General features: G+C 56.9%; 2 protein-coding genes across 3 annotated transcripts in view; one reads left to right on the top strand and one right to left on the bottom strand.

Annotated features, from left to right (window-relative positions):
- Nucleotides 1-5304, top strand: part of ATP6V0D1 (ATPase H+ transporting V0 subunit d1) — a 42743-nt gene extending 37439 nt beyond the window's left edge. Inside the window, exons 4-8 of one of the 2 annotated variants that reach the window (XM_023523541.1) lie at nucleotides 650-729; nucleotides 4027-4121; nucleotides 4250-4426; nucleotides 4531-4608; nucleotides 4707-5304. In XM_023523541.1, coding sequence (XP_023379309.1) covers nucleotides 650-729; nucleotides 4027-4121; nucleotides 4250-4426; nucleotides 4531-4608; nucleotides 4707-4710 — 434 coding nt within the window. In that variant the 3' untranslated portion in view covers nucleotides 4711-5304. The remainder of the gene's footprint in view (nucleotides 1-649; nucleotides 730-4026; nucleotides 4122-4249; nucleotides 4427-4530; nucleotides 4609-4706) is intronic. The other variant, XM_011380477.2, reaches the window with a different exon arrangement.
- Nucleotides 5305-5548: 244 nt separating this feature from the next.
- On the bottom strand, nucleotides 5549-11257 carry HSD11B2 (hydroxysteroid 11-beta dehydrogenase 2). The gene is made up of 5 exons (XM_011380476.2): nucleotides 10906-11257; nucleotides 7461-7673; nucleotides 7160-7345; nucleotides 6926-7063; nucleotides 5549-6727 (listed from the first exon to the last, which is right to left on the bottom strand). The coding sequence occupies exons 1-5, from the start codon at nucleotides 11168-11170 to the stop codon at nucleotides 6312-6314; spliced, it is 1218 nt and encodes a 405-aa protein (XP_011378778.1). The 5' UTR covers nucleotides 11171-11257; the 3' UTR covers nucleotides 5549-6311.
- Nucleotides 11258-11729: the final 472 nt, after the last annotated feature.

Raw genomic sequence — 11729 nt, 5'->3', positions numbered from 1 at the left:
TGTTGAACTCATTCATCGTCCTAAGGGGAAGGAGGCTGGTTTTCCAAAGGTGGGCCTTAGGCAGAGAAGTGAGCATCAAACCCCAAATTCACAGCAGCCCCTCAAGAAGGGAAGATGTCACGGCCTCTTATGCAAGCCTGTCTTTGGCATGGTCTGAGCTTGGGTCTGCCCCAACGGTGATTAGATCATGTTATGGCTAGCTGCCTCCTTTATAAATCAGTTTTAGGAGCAAGAAGGCAGGAGAAGCTCAGGTCAGTGCGTATAGCCTAGGGCAGTGGTCCCCAACCTTTTTGGCACCAGGGACTGGTGCTCCTGTGAGGATTTAATGCCTGATAATCAGAGATAGAGCTGAGGCGGTGATGCTAGCACTAGGGAGTGGCTGCAAATACGCTGGCTTGCCCACCGCTCACCTCCTCCTGTGCGGCCCAATTCCTAACAGGCCATGGACTGGTACTGGTCCGTGCCCCAGGGCTTGGGGACCACTTCCAAAGCAATAGCCTAGGCCAGGTTAGGGAACCCCCAGTACCCAGCCAGATGAGCATTGTGGCAGGGGCCCTCTGTGCCCTGCACGGGTAGTTGAACATTAGCAGGATTCTTACCTAAGCTACATCTACTCTCCCACCCCTCACACCCAGTCTTTCCTCCTCAGCGGCTTTTTTCCAGGACTGCATCTCAGAGCAGGACCTCGATGAGATGAACATTGAGATCATCCGCAATACGCTCTACAAGGTAGTACTCCCCCGCCTCCCAGTGAGCAGTGGGGGTTTGACTTGCAGGTTGGCGGACTGTGGGTGTGGTCGGCCTGTGATTTATGTGGGGTGCTGGGGCAGGATGCAACTGCACCAGGCTCAACCCCGGGGGCTTATCCACTCACTTTCTGGCTCCCGCGATGGGCACAAGGCTTCATAGAACAGGTTCTCCATCCCGTGGCGCCCACGGCAGACCCAGATAAGATCACCAGGAGTGGCGGGTGCTCCACAGCTCGGCTTGTCAGAGCTGGCTCCTGGATGGCTGTTCTCCCTGCATCCAGGAGGGTCATGAGCCACCACCCAGGCTATAGCTCTCAGGCTCACCCCACCTAGAGTGTTGCCAGCAAGGACAGGCACTTGAGCAGAGCCTACAGTGTCCTCAGTTACAGTGAGGGGAGGGACCCAGCCAGGCATAGCCAGGTCCCTGTGTCCCTCTCAAGTTCCAGGGTGTAGAGCCAATGCCACATCACATCACACCATCCTCATCCCCCACCTACCTTGTGCTTCACACCAGGTTTTGGAGATAAAGTGGGCTTGGGATTCCTAGGTCACTGTGGCTCTGGCATAAAGACGTTAGGAGCAGGGCTGAGAGCCAAGAAAGGGGGCTGGCCAGGGACCAGTGAGGGACATTTGGGATAGACTGAGCTCTGGCTGTCGTGAGGTACTGAGCTGTGGTGCCAGGACCCTTCATGGGCTACAGCCAGGAACATGGGTCAGCAGTCGGCAGGCTCCAAAGGGAGGTGAGAGGTGAGGGTAGCACTGACCAAGGGCCCAGCCGACCTAGCCCTGAGAACATCTGCCTATCGGATCTTTACAGTGAGAGTCCTCTCCTGCCCTGTGTGGTTAGGTGGCCGACACTTGGCTGCAGCTAGAGCGAGGCCCTCCAGTCTCCTTGCAGGGGTCTGGGCCAGAGTGCAGGGAGGGTCTTGTGGCAGTGAAGGGCCTGCCAGGAGGCTGATGTAGTGTAGGCTGGGGAGGAGCACATGCAGAAGCAAGCATGGAGCATGGGCCAAGTGGCATGTGGTTTGCTGTGGAAGTGCAGGTTCCCGAAGGACAGCAGGAGACAAGTCTGGAAAAAGGAGTAGGCATAGAATCAAGTCACCTGGGGCCTTGAATGCCAGGCCAGGAGTTTGAACTTAATCCTTCAGGGCCAGCCAGTGAAGGTTTCCAACAGGTCAGAGTATCATCAGAAAGCCTCTCTGGCTGCAATATGGAGGACAGATTAGAGGGGATGAGACCAGAGGTAGAAAGACTATGCAGTCCTCAGGACTGCCCTAGCAGCTAGGTGGGCATCAGTATTCCCATTTGTAAGATGAGGAAACTGAAGGCTCAGAGAAGTAGCTTGGGTTGCCTGAAGCCACGTGTTAGACACTGGCAGCACTGGGAATCACACCTGGTTTAGCCTGTTTGCAAAGCAAGTGCTCTCATTCACCCCGCTAGTAGGGAGACAGACCATTCAATCAGGAGAGAGAGAGAGAGTGTATGTGTTCCCTCCTGCTCAGCTGGCCTGTTGCCAGGTTCCCTACCCTGAGACAGGATGAGGGGTGCGGTCGTCCCCCTAGCCTCACCCACACCCTCACCGGGCCTGACTGGTTTTAGCTGGAGCCACTGGTGAGGGCTGCCCGGGCACCATCTCGTAAACACCAATTTAATGCTGCAGGCACCGTGCCAGGACCGCCCGCCCAGTAAGCGATGTACCAACCCAGTGGCCACAGATGGGAGATTAGGTGGACCCTCGGCTGCCTGCCGGCTGGAAACTCAAGGCAGCTGGCACAACAGCCACAGGCTGGCAGACAGCCCCAGGGTACAGGGTGGGCGTGGGGAGGTGACCTTGGTACCTGGGCCTTTGGAGTCTTGCCAGTTTCTTCAGCTGTCCTAACCTTCAGAAGAGAGTCTGGGCCTGTCCTACCAGCCTCCTCCATGCTGCGGTCAGCCTCTAAGCAAAGGTTGGTGGCTTACCCCACTGATAGGAATTGCAGACCCCACTAGGGCAGGCCTGGGGATTTGGGCATAGCCAGCTCGGCTGGCTGTGGGGAAGGAGGTGGCTGGAGATAGTACTGGAAGGACTAAACAGTACCCCCAAGCCATGGTAGGGTTGGCAGCTGCTTCCTAGGGATCTATCTGCTGTGCTGATGTCCACTTACCCTTTCCAGGCTTCTTTTTCTCTGACCTGTCCTAGCCGTTGGTTTCCTGTGACCCCAGTGGTCACCTCAGATGTTCCTCTGAGCCCAGCTTGCCAAGTGTTGCTGGCCAGGCTGGGCCTGAGCTTGTTGACTCCTGGGTCTTATCTTACCTCTTCCCTTAGGGCAGCAGAGCTGGTGGCCCAAGTCAGCTGGTGGAGGGTACAAAGGTCTCTACACTTTGGAGGATAGACCTTGGCATGGAAAGCTCCCATCCTTTACTCCCAACTCAGAAGAGTAGTCTCTAGCCTATGAAGCCAGAGTCCCAGTGACTATGCCACCAGCTGGGATCCAGGAGGATCAGAATGAAGGGAACTCCCCAAGGAGGTGGCAAGACCAGCAAGACCACCCCCCTTCCTTGACTTGGAGATGTGCCGGGAAGGAAGCCTGTTTATGACTAATTTTATGAATGAGTTCTGGAAGGGACCTGGTGCCTGGGCTGACCTATCTTCTCCTCATACCTAGCAGATCCAATTTGCCTGGGCAGGAAGTGCTTGTTCCTGCCGTCAGCCCATGTGTCTGGCCATTGCTCTGCAAGGCTGACGTCTCTGTAGGCAATAACCATCCCTCAGCAGGGACTGGGCTGACAATTTAGTTCTTGCTGTATGATGCCTGGGGGATGGGAGGAAGAAGAAGTGTTCTATAAGGTGAGTGCCAAAAGGGGCCAGGGCATCAAGTCTAGGCCATCTCCATGAACTCTCAGGAGTAACCTTCTCTCATTAGCCCATCAAGTGGTTTTCTGAGCCTGAGAAGGGGAGATCTGGGGGAAAGGCAAGCAGAACAGCAGGGGGAGGACAGAGACCCTCTCTGACCCTGGCCTTCTGTGGGATGAGGGTATGGGGGGCACGGCACCATGCAGCAGACAGTTGGCCAGAAATTGCTGTCTCTCTGGGAGTTGGTGGCGGGGGCAGACAAGGCAGCAGGCTACCGATGCTTGGCTAGTTAACAGTTTCAGAAACTCTGACTTGGAGGCTTCCCTGGCCGATCTGTGCATGTGATGTTTGGACTCACCATGAAAGAGGTTGGAAGGAGAGAAGGTGACTGTGAGCAGGAGGCTGGGCAAGCCCCCCAGAGTCTCCCTGTTTGGGCTGAGCAAGCCCCATGTTCTGCACAGGCCTACCTGGAATCCTTCTACAAGTTCTGCACCCTACTGGGCGGGACCACAGCTGATGCCATGTGCCCCATCCTGGAGGTGAGTGCCTGCCCACCCTCCTGCTGGCTGGTCTCTGGGGGAAGACAGGCCTGGGGGATGTCCTGCCAACTGACTGGCCCCTGCCTTCCTCCCCTCCCTCTCTCCTTGCACGTGTACTGGCCCCACAGTTTGAAGCAGACCGCCGCGCCTTCATCATCACCATCAACTCCTTTGGCACAGAACTGTCTAAAGAGGATCGTGCAAAGCTCTTTCCACACTGTGGGCGGCTCTACCCAGAGGGCCTGGCCCAGCTGGCTCGGGCTGATGACTACGAACAAGTCAAGAACGTGGCTGACTACTACCCGGTGAGTGCCCTGGCTACAGGACAGCGGGTGAGCGTATTGGCACCTACATACCCACACCCAACAATGCCCTTATGCTCATGCTTCCCACCACTCCCCTGGGCCAGGAGTATAAGCTGCTCTTTGAAGGAGCAGGGAGCAACCCCGGAGACAAGACCCTGGAGGACCGATTCTTTGAGCATGAGGTAGGTGCCAGGCCTGCCCGTCACAGGGAGGGGTTGGTGGCTCAGGCTTCACTCTGCGGTCACGGCCACATGCACACTGTACCTACCTCTGTCCACAGGTGAAACTGAACAAGTTGGCCTTCCTGAACCAGTTTCACTTTGGTGTCTTTTACGCCTTTGTGAAGCTCAAGGAGCAGGAGTGTCGCAACATTGTATGGATTGCCGAGTGCATTGCCCAGCGTCACCGCGCCAAGATCGACAACTATATCCCCATCTTCTAGTGCCCTGGCCCAAGGCTCCCCATAAGTGTGTGTGTGTCTGTGCTGTGACCGAGGCTACAGCTCACCTGCCTGTTCTGGGGGTAGCACATTGTCTTAGTGGCTGCCCAGTTTCCCTGACCCTCTGCTCTTGGGCCTGAAAAGAGGCTGAGTACCTGTTCTCCCCACCAAGGATGGATGGACCAAGGCCCCACCTCCAGATCAAGGAGGCCCCTCAGTCCTGTTTACAGCCACTGACATGTCTGAGAAGCATGTGGTCACTTTTGTGTCCTTCCCTAACCTGAGAATCACTCGGGGCAACATGAGCCTCCTCTCTCTTTTATGGGTCAACCCCAGAGACATGGCCCAGGGGAAGGATAGTGTGTGTCTTTGAGGCATGGGGGTGCATCCCCCTCCTTCAGCTCTGCCCTTCAACAATAAACTGCCCTCTCCAAACCTGGCTGTCTGCTGTCTCCTTTGGGTCCTAGGTCCTCTTCCTGACTCCCAACTTCCTTTAGGTGCACCCTTACTGAGCCCACTCCCACCTAGCCTAAACCTTCTTCTTCCCTCATCAGTCGCAGTCGGCAGTTCCAGGTTGGCCCTCTCCTGTGCAGCCAGATTCCTCAGGGTTGGGGGAGGGGGGGTCACTGGAGGATAGCCCCTTGCTTACCTGGAGGCTTGGGGCCTGGCCCTGGCGGGACCCCAGGCCTCCCTATTTTCCCTGTTTGCTTCATTGAGCCCCACCACTCCCTGGGCCAGGGATCTTCACCCCCATTTCACTCTGATGGAAACCCAAACCTATGGTCTGTCCAAAGTCAATGAAGGGGGTAGGTGTGAACCACAGAGCCTGTGCCCAGAGCTTCGGCCCCCATGCTGAGCTCTAGACATTCTCCAGGCAGTTCCTGATACATCACAATAGCCACAGCCTGTCACCTCCAAACACAGCATCTCCGTTCTAGAAGAAATAAAAATGTCTTTATTTTAAAAATGGCAATCAGGCAAGTAGGGTATGCAGGCTCCCTGTGGCTTAGAGGGCTTAGGGTGGGTGGTTGGGGTCCTAATTCTTGAGCCAGTCAAGAAACAGTTGGGATTCACCTTATGACTCACAGCACTGAGGCTCTAGTGCTGAGAAGTAATCCTGAGGGGATCCCCAACCCACCTGGCCCTCTTTAGTTTGCAGAGGTACTATCTGCGGGATCCTGTCAAAGGCTACAGCTACGGCTTACACTAAACTCTTCATCTACCTGGGTTCTCCAAGCTGCCCCGGAGGGTCTATTTAGGCTCTTGAAGCAGTAGAGAAGACTGGAGGTTCACTGAGAAGCCACAGCCTCACCAGACCTGGCAGTGGATGGGCTGGGGTCCTTTAGGACAGGCTCTAGGGCAGACTTGGGGGTTGCAGTGCCCAAGGGAGGTCCAAGGGCTCATGGGACCTCCTTCTGGAGCAGCTAGACCATATGTGCACACTGCTCATTGGGCTTCCATGGGGGAAGGGCCCAGGTTTGGGTCTGGGTCCTGGACTGCATCCTGGGTAGGGGTACGGCTGGGTTGGCCAGGCCACAGTGCTCTTGGCAGACAGGGACTGATGAAGAAGGTCTGCAGGAAGCGGCGCCGCAGGCCCTCGGGAAGGTAATGGTGGATGAAATACATGAGCCCCAGGCCACGGCCCGGGTAATAGCGGCGGCGTGGCTGTGCTGCCAGCAGTGCATCAATGATGGCATCTACAACTGGGTTGAGATCGGGCAGTGCCAGGCTCAGCGAATGCAGAAACTGCCTGTGCGAGTGCTCGACATAGTCCTCGCCATAGGCCTGCAGCAGCTCTTGCGGCAGGTTGGCAAGGAGCAGGTGCTTGCGTCGCTCCCAGTGGCCCACATTTTGCACCGACTCTGGGGAAAGAGTAGAAAGGTCAGCGTGGGGTCAGCTAGGGAAGCCAAAGCCAGACCCAGGCTTATCTAACCTACCCACAACTGGCCTTCTGCCAGAGCCACGCCCACTCTTCAGGCTTGTCCCCACCCCAGATAAAACCACCACCTCACTCCTTTTCCCAACCCCAGGCTTTGTGTACACCCAACCCTGACTTTCACCTGTCTTGAAGCAGCCAGGCTGGATGACGCTGACCTTGACCCCCCAGGGTAGAAGTTCACAGTCGAATACGTCCATGAGTAGCAATATGGCCGCTTTAGAGGTCCCATAGGCAGCCAAGCATGGATATGGCATGTCTCCTGGGGATGGATTGGGGATGGGGCAGCTTAGCCTGGGCCAGAGGCTCCAGCATCCTGAGCTGCTCTTTTTCTGCTGCATTGTGGGAGTGTACTCACCTGCTGGGCTGCCCACAGTCACGATGCGACCACTTGAATGGCGCAAAAGTGGCAAGAGGCCCTTGGTCAGCTGCAGTGTGCCAAAGAAATTCACCTCCATGCAACTGCGGAACATGGCCACTGGAGACAGCTCAGCATCGGCCACTACATCATTGATGCCTGCATTGTTGACCAGGCCCCACAAGCCTGAGGGCATGGACCAGGGAAGGAAGCTGTGGGTCGGCCTAGCAGCAAACCTCCAATCCCTGCCCCTTCACACCCACCCAGCCACTCCTCTTTTGGGGGAGCTGTACCCACTGACCTGTGCTGGTGGTATGGGCCTTGGTGAACTCCAGTGCATGGCTAATGTCAGCTGGCTTGGTCAGGTCCATCTGCAGCAGCTTTAGGTGAGGGGAACAGCAGGCACGCAGCTCTAGGGCGCCAGGGCTATCCAAGTCCAACACAGTGGCCAGCACCGTGAAACCCATGGCATCTAGCTTCTTGGCCGCCTCCTTGCCAAAACCAGAATCACAGCCTGGCCAAGGCAGGGCAGCCAGTGAACTCCCACTGTGGCTCAGTCCAGCCTGAGACAACCCCAGTATCACCAGGTTCCAGATGGGATCCAGACCCCTGGACACCCAACCTACCAGCAGTCAGCAGCCCTCCCTCCTTTCCAAGGCCCATCTCCGCCAGGCTTTGCCCCTTTGGCTGAGTACCTGAGCATCAACTCTTTCACAGCTATGATCTCCCTTACTCCCCATAGTGACCCCATCAAAACATGCCTTATGAACTCCACTTTACAGTTGAGGAAACAGACCTGGTAATGCTAAGTTGCCTCTCAAAGTCACTCAGCGAAGAGTAAGGTGAAGACTCTATCCCAGGCTAGCCTGAGACCCAGTCCCAGGCCCGATGTCCTTCTGCCTGCTTGATATCAAGCCTCAGCTCAAATGCTCAGTATTACTGCACAGCCCCACTTCTTTTCTCGCTGCCCTTGCCCAGGCTTCTTCCACTTACCTGGACACTGAAGCAGTCCCTTCTTTAGTCATGTCGCATCTTACCCCTTGAATCCATTCTCTACCTAAGCAACCAGAGGGATCTTTCCAAAAATGACCATATCACTCGGCTGGTGAAAACCTTTCCAAGTCTCCCACAGCCCTCAGGATGAAGCTCAAGCCCTCTGCTCTGATATTCCAGACCTTACCCAACCTGAGCCAGGCTTCTTTTCCCAGCCCCAACACCTACACCAGGCTCTAGGCAAGCTGGAGGCCCATTCCCACCTTACCCCTGACCCCAACCCTTAGAATTCCAATCAGTGGCAACAGTGGGGCATTCCCTGAGTCCCAGACCACTTGCCCGCAGGACAGGGACAATGATGGATGGAGATAAGAACAGACCTGTATTTGAATCTCTTCCCACACCCACCAAGTGTGACCTGAGGTCGGTTACCACTCTTGAAGGCTTAACTTCCTGTCTTTGGTATGTAGAGAAAAGAACCACTAGACAGAGCCAGAGTCGGGGTCCAGTAAGTCCCTGCTTCCTTGACTGTTCCCATTCCAATCCTGGTGGAGCTTCCTCCCTCATTGGTCTTCCTGAGCAAAAGCTGCAAAGCCGCTCTGCTCTCTAACTCATGGATGGCTCTGCACCCCCTCTCCAGCTCAGCACCCTCCTCCCTTTCAGTGACAACAAAGGTGGGCAAGAGGCTGCGAGCTAGGCTTTGTGTGGCCAGGGGCCTGCCAACCAGCCAGGCTGAAGGACTCCTTCAAACTATGCAAGTCTGGCTGGAGGAGGGGAGTTATGTGTGTGTCCACTTGCGTAAGCTACCCCCCAGAGCAGACAGGCCCTTCACAGGGAAACTGAGGCCACCCAGAGCCTTACCTCTGCTGTCCCGGCAGTTACCCACATCTTGCACACCTGCATACACTCAGTACCTCTACATACCTCCAAACTACCTGCAGTGAATCGTGAACAACACAGAGCCTCACTCCCATGAGACCCCTGCCACCCATCAGTGCACAATTACGCACACAAGGCACCCAGTCACTCAGCACAAACCCAGGGCTGAGCTCCAAGAGTAGCTTTGGCCAGTAGTTCTCAAAGGCATTCTCAGGGAGGGGTGGGTGGCAGCTCTGGCAGGTGGGGCAGGGCCTGATGTCACCTACTTGTCTGGCAGTTAGGTAGTAAGAGAGGGACTCCCAGAGTTTGGGGCACTGAGAAACTTGGAGGCCTACACCTGATGCTTAGATGGAGTGGGCTGGGCAATCCTCTTTGCCTCCCCCGTCATGGGGCTGTGCAACCAGAAACGGGGGAGCCTAAGTCACAGAAAACATCCCTCCTCTCACCTCCCTCTCAGACTCAAGGCTAGGAGAAGAGACAGCAGCAGCACCAAGGCCTGAGGTGAGATCTCATGAAAGACACTACTGCAGATGGCCTGGGTCCTGTTGAGGCAGTTCACAAATTAGAAGGCAGGAGGGGAGCTGCCCAGTCCCTGGGGGTAGATCACAATCTAGTCCCTGCTTCATACCTGGAGGGTCTGTCACTTTTTTTCCTAAAACCCCTGAAACTGCAGTCCCCTGAGGCTTCACACTGTATTCTCAACTCAGGTCTCTCTCATCCAGCTTGAGCCCTGTTCTCTCTTCACTCTCTCTGCTTGAAGCCCAAAGCCCTGTGCCACCCTCTCCACCTCAACATATCTGGCTTCTTGCCTGGCATTCAAGGCCCCAACTGAGGAAGCAACGTCACATCCCACCATATCCCAGCAGCCAGACTGGTTATTGACTGTCCCCTATCAGGCCATGCTCATTCCTGCCTCAAGCCTTGTTTCACGCCCTTTGTCTGATACAAAGCACCTTCCACACACCGTGTATCTTCACTTGTCCTCTGAGGCCTTAGTTCAAGCATGGATGGCATCCTTTGGGAAGTTCTCCCGGCTCCATCTGATCATGCAAGACCCCCTACTGGACCAAAGTCTCTGAGAAGCCAGTCTAGTGGCTGCCCAAGCCCAGTGCAAAGGCAGAGCCTAGAGCACCTGTCCAGAGCCCTGGAGATTGGGGGAGAGTCTAGGCTGCCCTCCCCCCATGCAACAGAGTCAGTGCCTCCTGGCCTTTCTTCCTCTTTCCCACTTCTGGCTGGGCTTCAGACCCCCTCCCCTTCCCTCCATCTGGTGACAGATTTATTCCCTACTCCAGACAAAAGGATCTCAGCCAGGCAGCCAGAGGCACCTGAGCCCAAGTCTCTAAGACCTCCTTCCTAGGCACAGAGGACCAGGAGGAATGGGTGCTGGATGTAGACTCTGCACACTACCTAAGAAGTTTGGGGGTGAGAGGCAGGGTCTGAGAGGCAGATGAACGCCCAACTGCCCCTCATGGTGACCTCAAGCTTTTCTGGATTCTAAAGATCCCAGCCACTTGGGGGGTAGAGGTTGCTTTGGTCTAAGCCCCTTCTTCTGGCTCCAGGGAACAGATGGGACATCCCATGTAGAGATGTTCAGCAGGGCTTAAGGGGTGACCATCTCTGAAGTTTCTCAGAGATTGCTCTTTTGGAGAGGGGCATAGCATAAACCCTAAAGTACAGGAGACTCCATCTTTCTCAGCCACCAGTTTCCCCTGCGCACCTGCACACTCCCCGCAAGCAGGTTGTTAACCAGGACTAGAGGAGGTGCCTTGCTTCCTACTTGGTTCGCCCCCTGCACCTAGGGGAGGGGGAATCTCCTACTCCTGCGCTGGGTGTCCCGCCCTAGAGCCTGGAGTCCCGGTGCTCTGCGCACTCACCGGTGATGAGCACCGCGCGAGTGGCCACAGGCAGGCGCGGCTGGCGCGCCAAGCAGGACAACGCGATCCAGCCGGCGGCAGCCACCACGGCGAGTGCGGCCAGCGGGGGCAGCAGGCGCTGGCACAGCCAGTCGAGGGTAGCCAGCAGCACCAGCGCCGCCAACAGCGGGCGGTCCAGACGCAGGTCTGCGCGCAGCAGCTGCAGCAGCGCACGGGCCGCCACGAGCAGCCAGGCGCCGCCCGACGGGCAAAGCCAACGCTCCATGGTGGTCGGGTTGGGGCAGGCTGGGGCAGTGGCCGGGCTGGAGGGCAAGACTCGGGGCTGGGGCGAGGTGCGCGGAGTGCAGTAAAACACCGGTCACGGTCGGGAGGGATTCTCGCTTTCTTGGTACGCCCTCGGGCCGAGCTTATAAAAGCCCCAGGGAGGGGGCGGGAGAGGGCGGGGCGAAGGCGGAGAGGGGGCGGGGCTTCCCTCCACTTCTCTCCGGGCACCCTGCTCCGGGCAGGTGCCCCGCCTCCGCCCCACCCCCCAGGGCCAGATCCGCTTTCGAAGAAGCCAGAACAAAGTCCCAAAGTTGCTGCTTAAGGAGAAGACGCCCCCCTGCGGAGCCGCCACCGGGAGAAGGCCGCTTGGTCTGGCCCTCGTGGTTCGCATCCTCTCACCCCTGCGACCCCGCCACACGCGCCCCGGTCGCTAAGCCGCCGCTCCCAGGTGAGCACGACCAGCTCACACTTACTCGGGACACCTGAGGACAGGCACAATCTCCCTCCAAGCGCCCCACATTGATGACACGCCACGACTGCCGTGCCTGCCGTGCCTGCCG

This window comes from Pteropus vampyrus, unplaced genomic scaffold (assembly GCF_000151845.1).
Source record: "Pteropus vampyrus isolate Shadow unplaced genomic scaffold, Pvam_2.0 Scaffold394, whole genome shotgun sequence".
Classification (NCBI taxonomy): Eukaryota; Metazoa; Chordata; class Mammalia; order Chiroptera; family Pteropodidae; genus Pteropus; species Pteropus vampyrus.
This window is presented reverse-complemented; position numbering and strand designations above follow the sequence as displayed.

Coding starts and splice junctions, on each gene's coding strand:
- HSD11B2 (XM_011380476.2), bottom strand. CDS start 11,170: ATGGAGCGTTGGCTTTGCCCGTCGGGCGGCGCCTGGCTGCTCGTGGCG. Junction 7,674..10,905: donor TCGCGCGGTGCTCATCACCG/GTGAGTGCGCAG, acceptor TGCCTTGGCCAG/GCTGTGATTCTGGTTTTGGC. Junction 7,064..7,159: donor GACTGTGGGCAGCCCAGCAG/GTGAGTACACTC, acceptor ATCCATCCCCAG/GAGACATGCCATATCCATGC.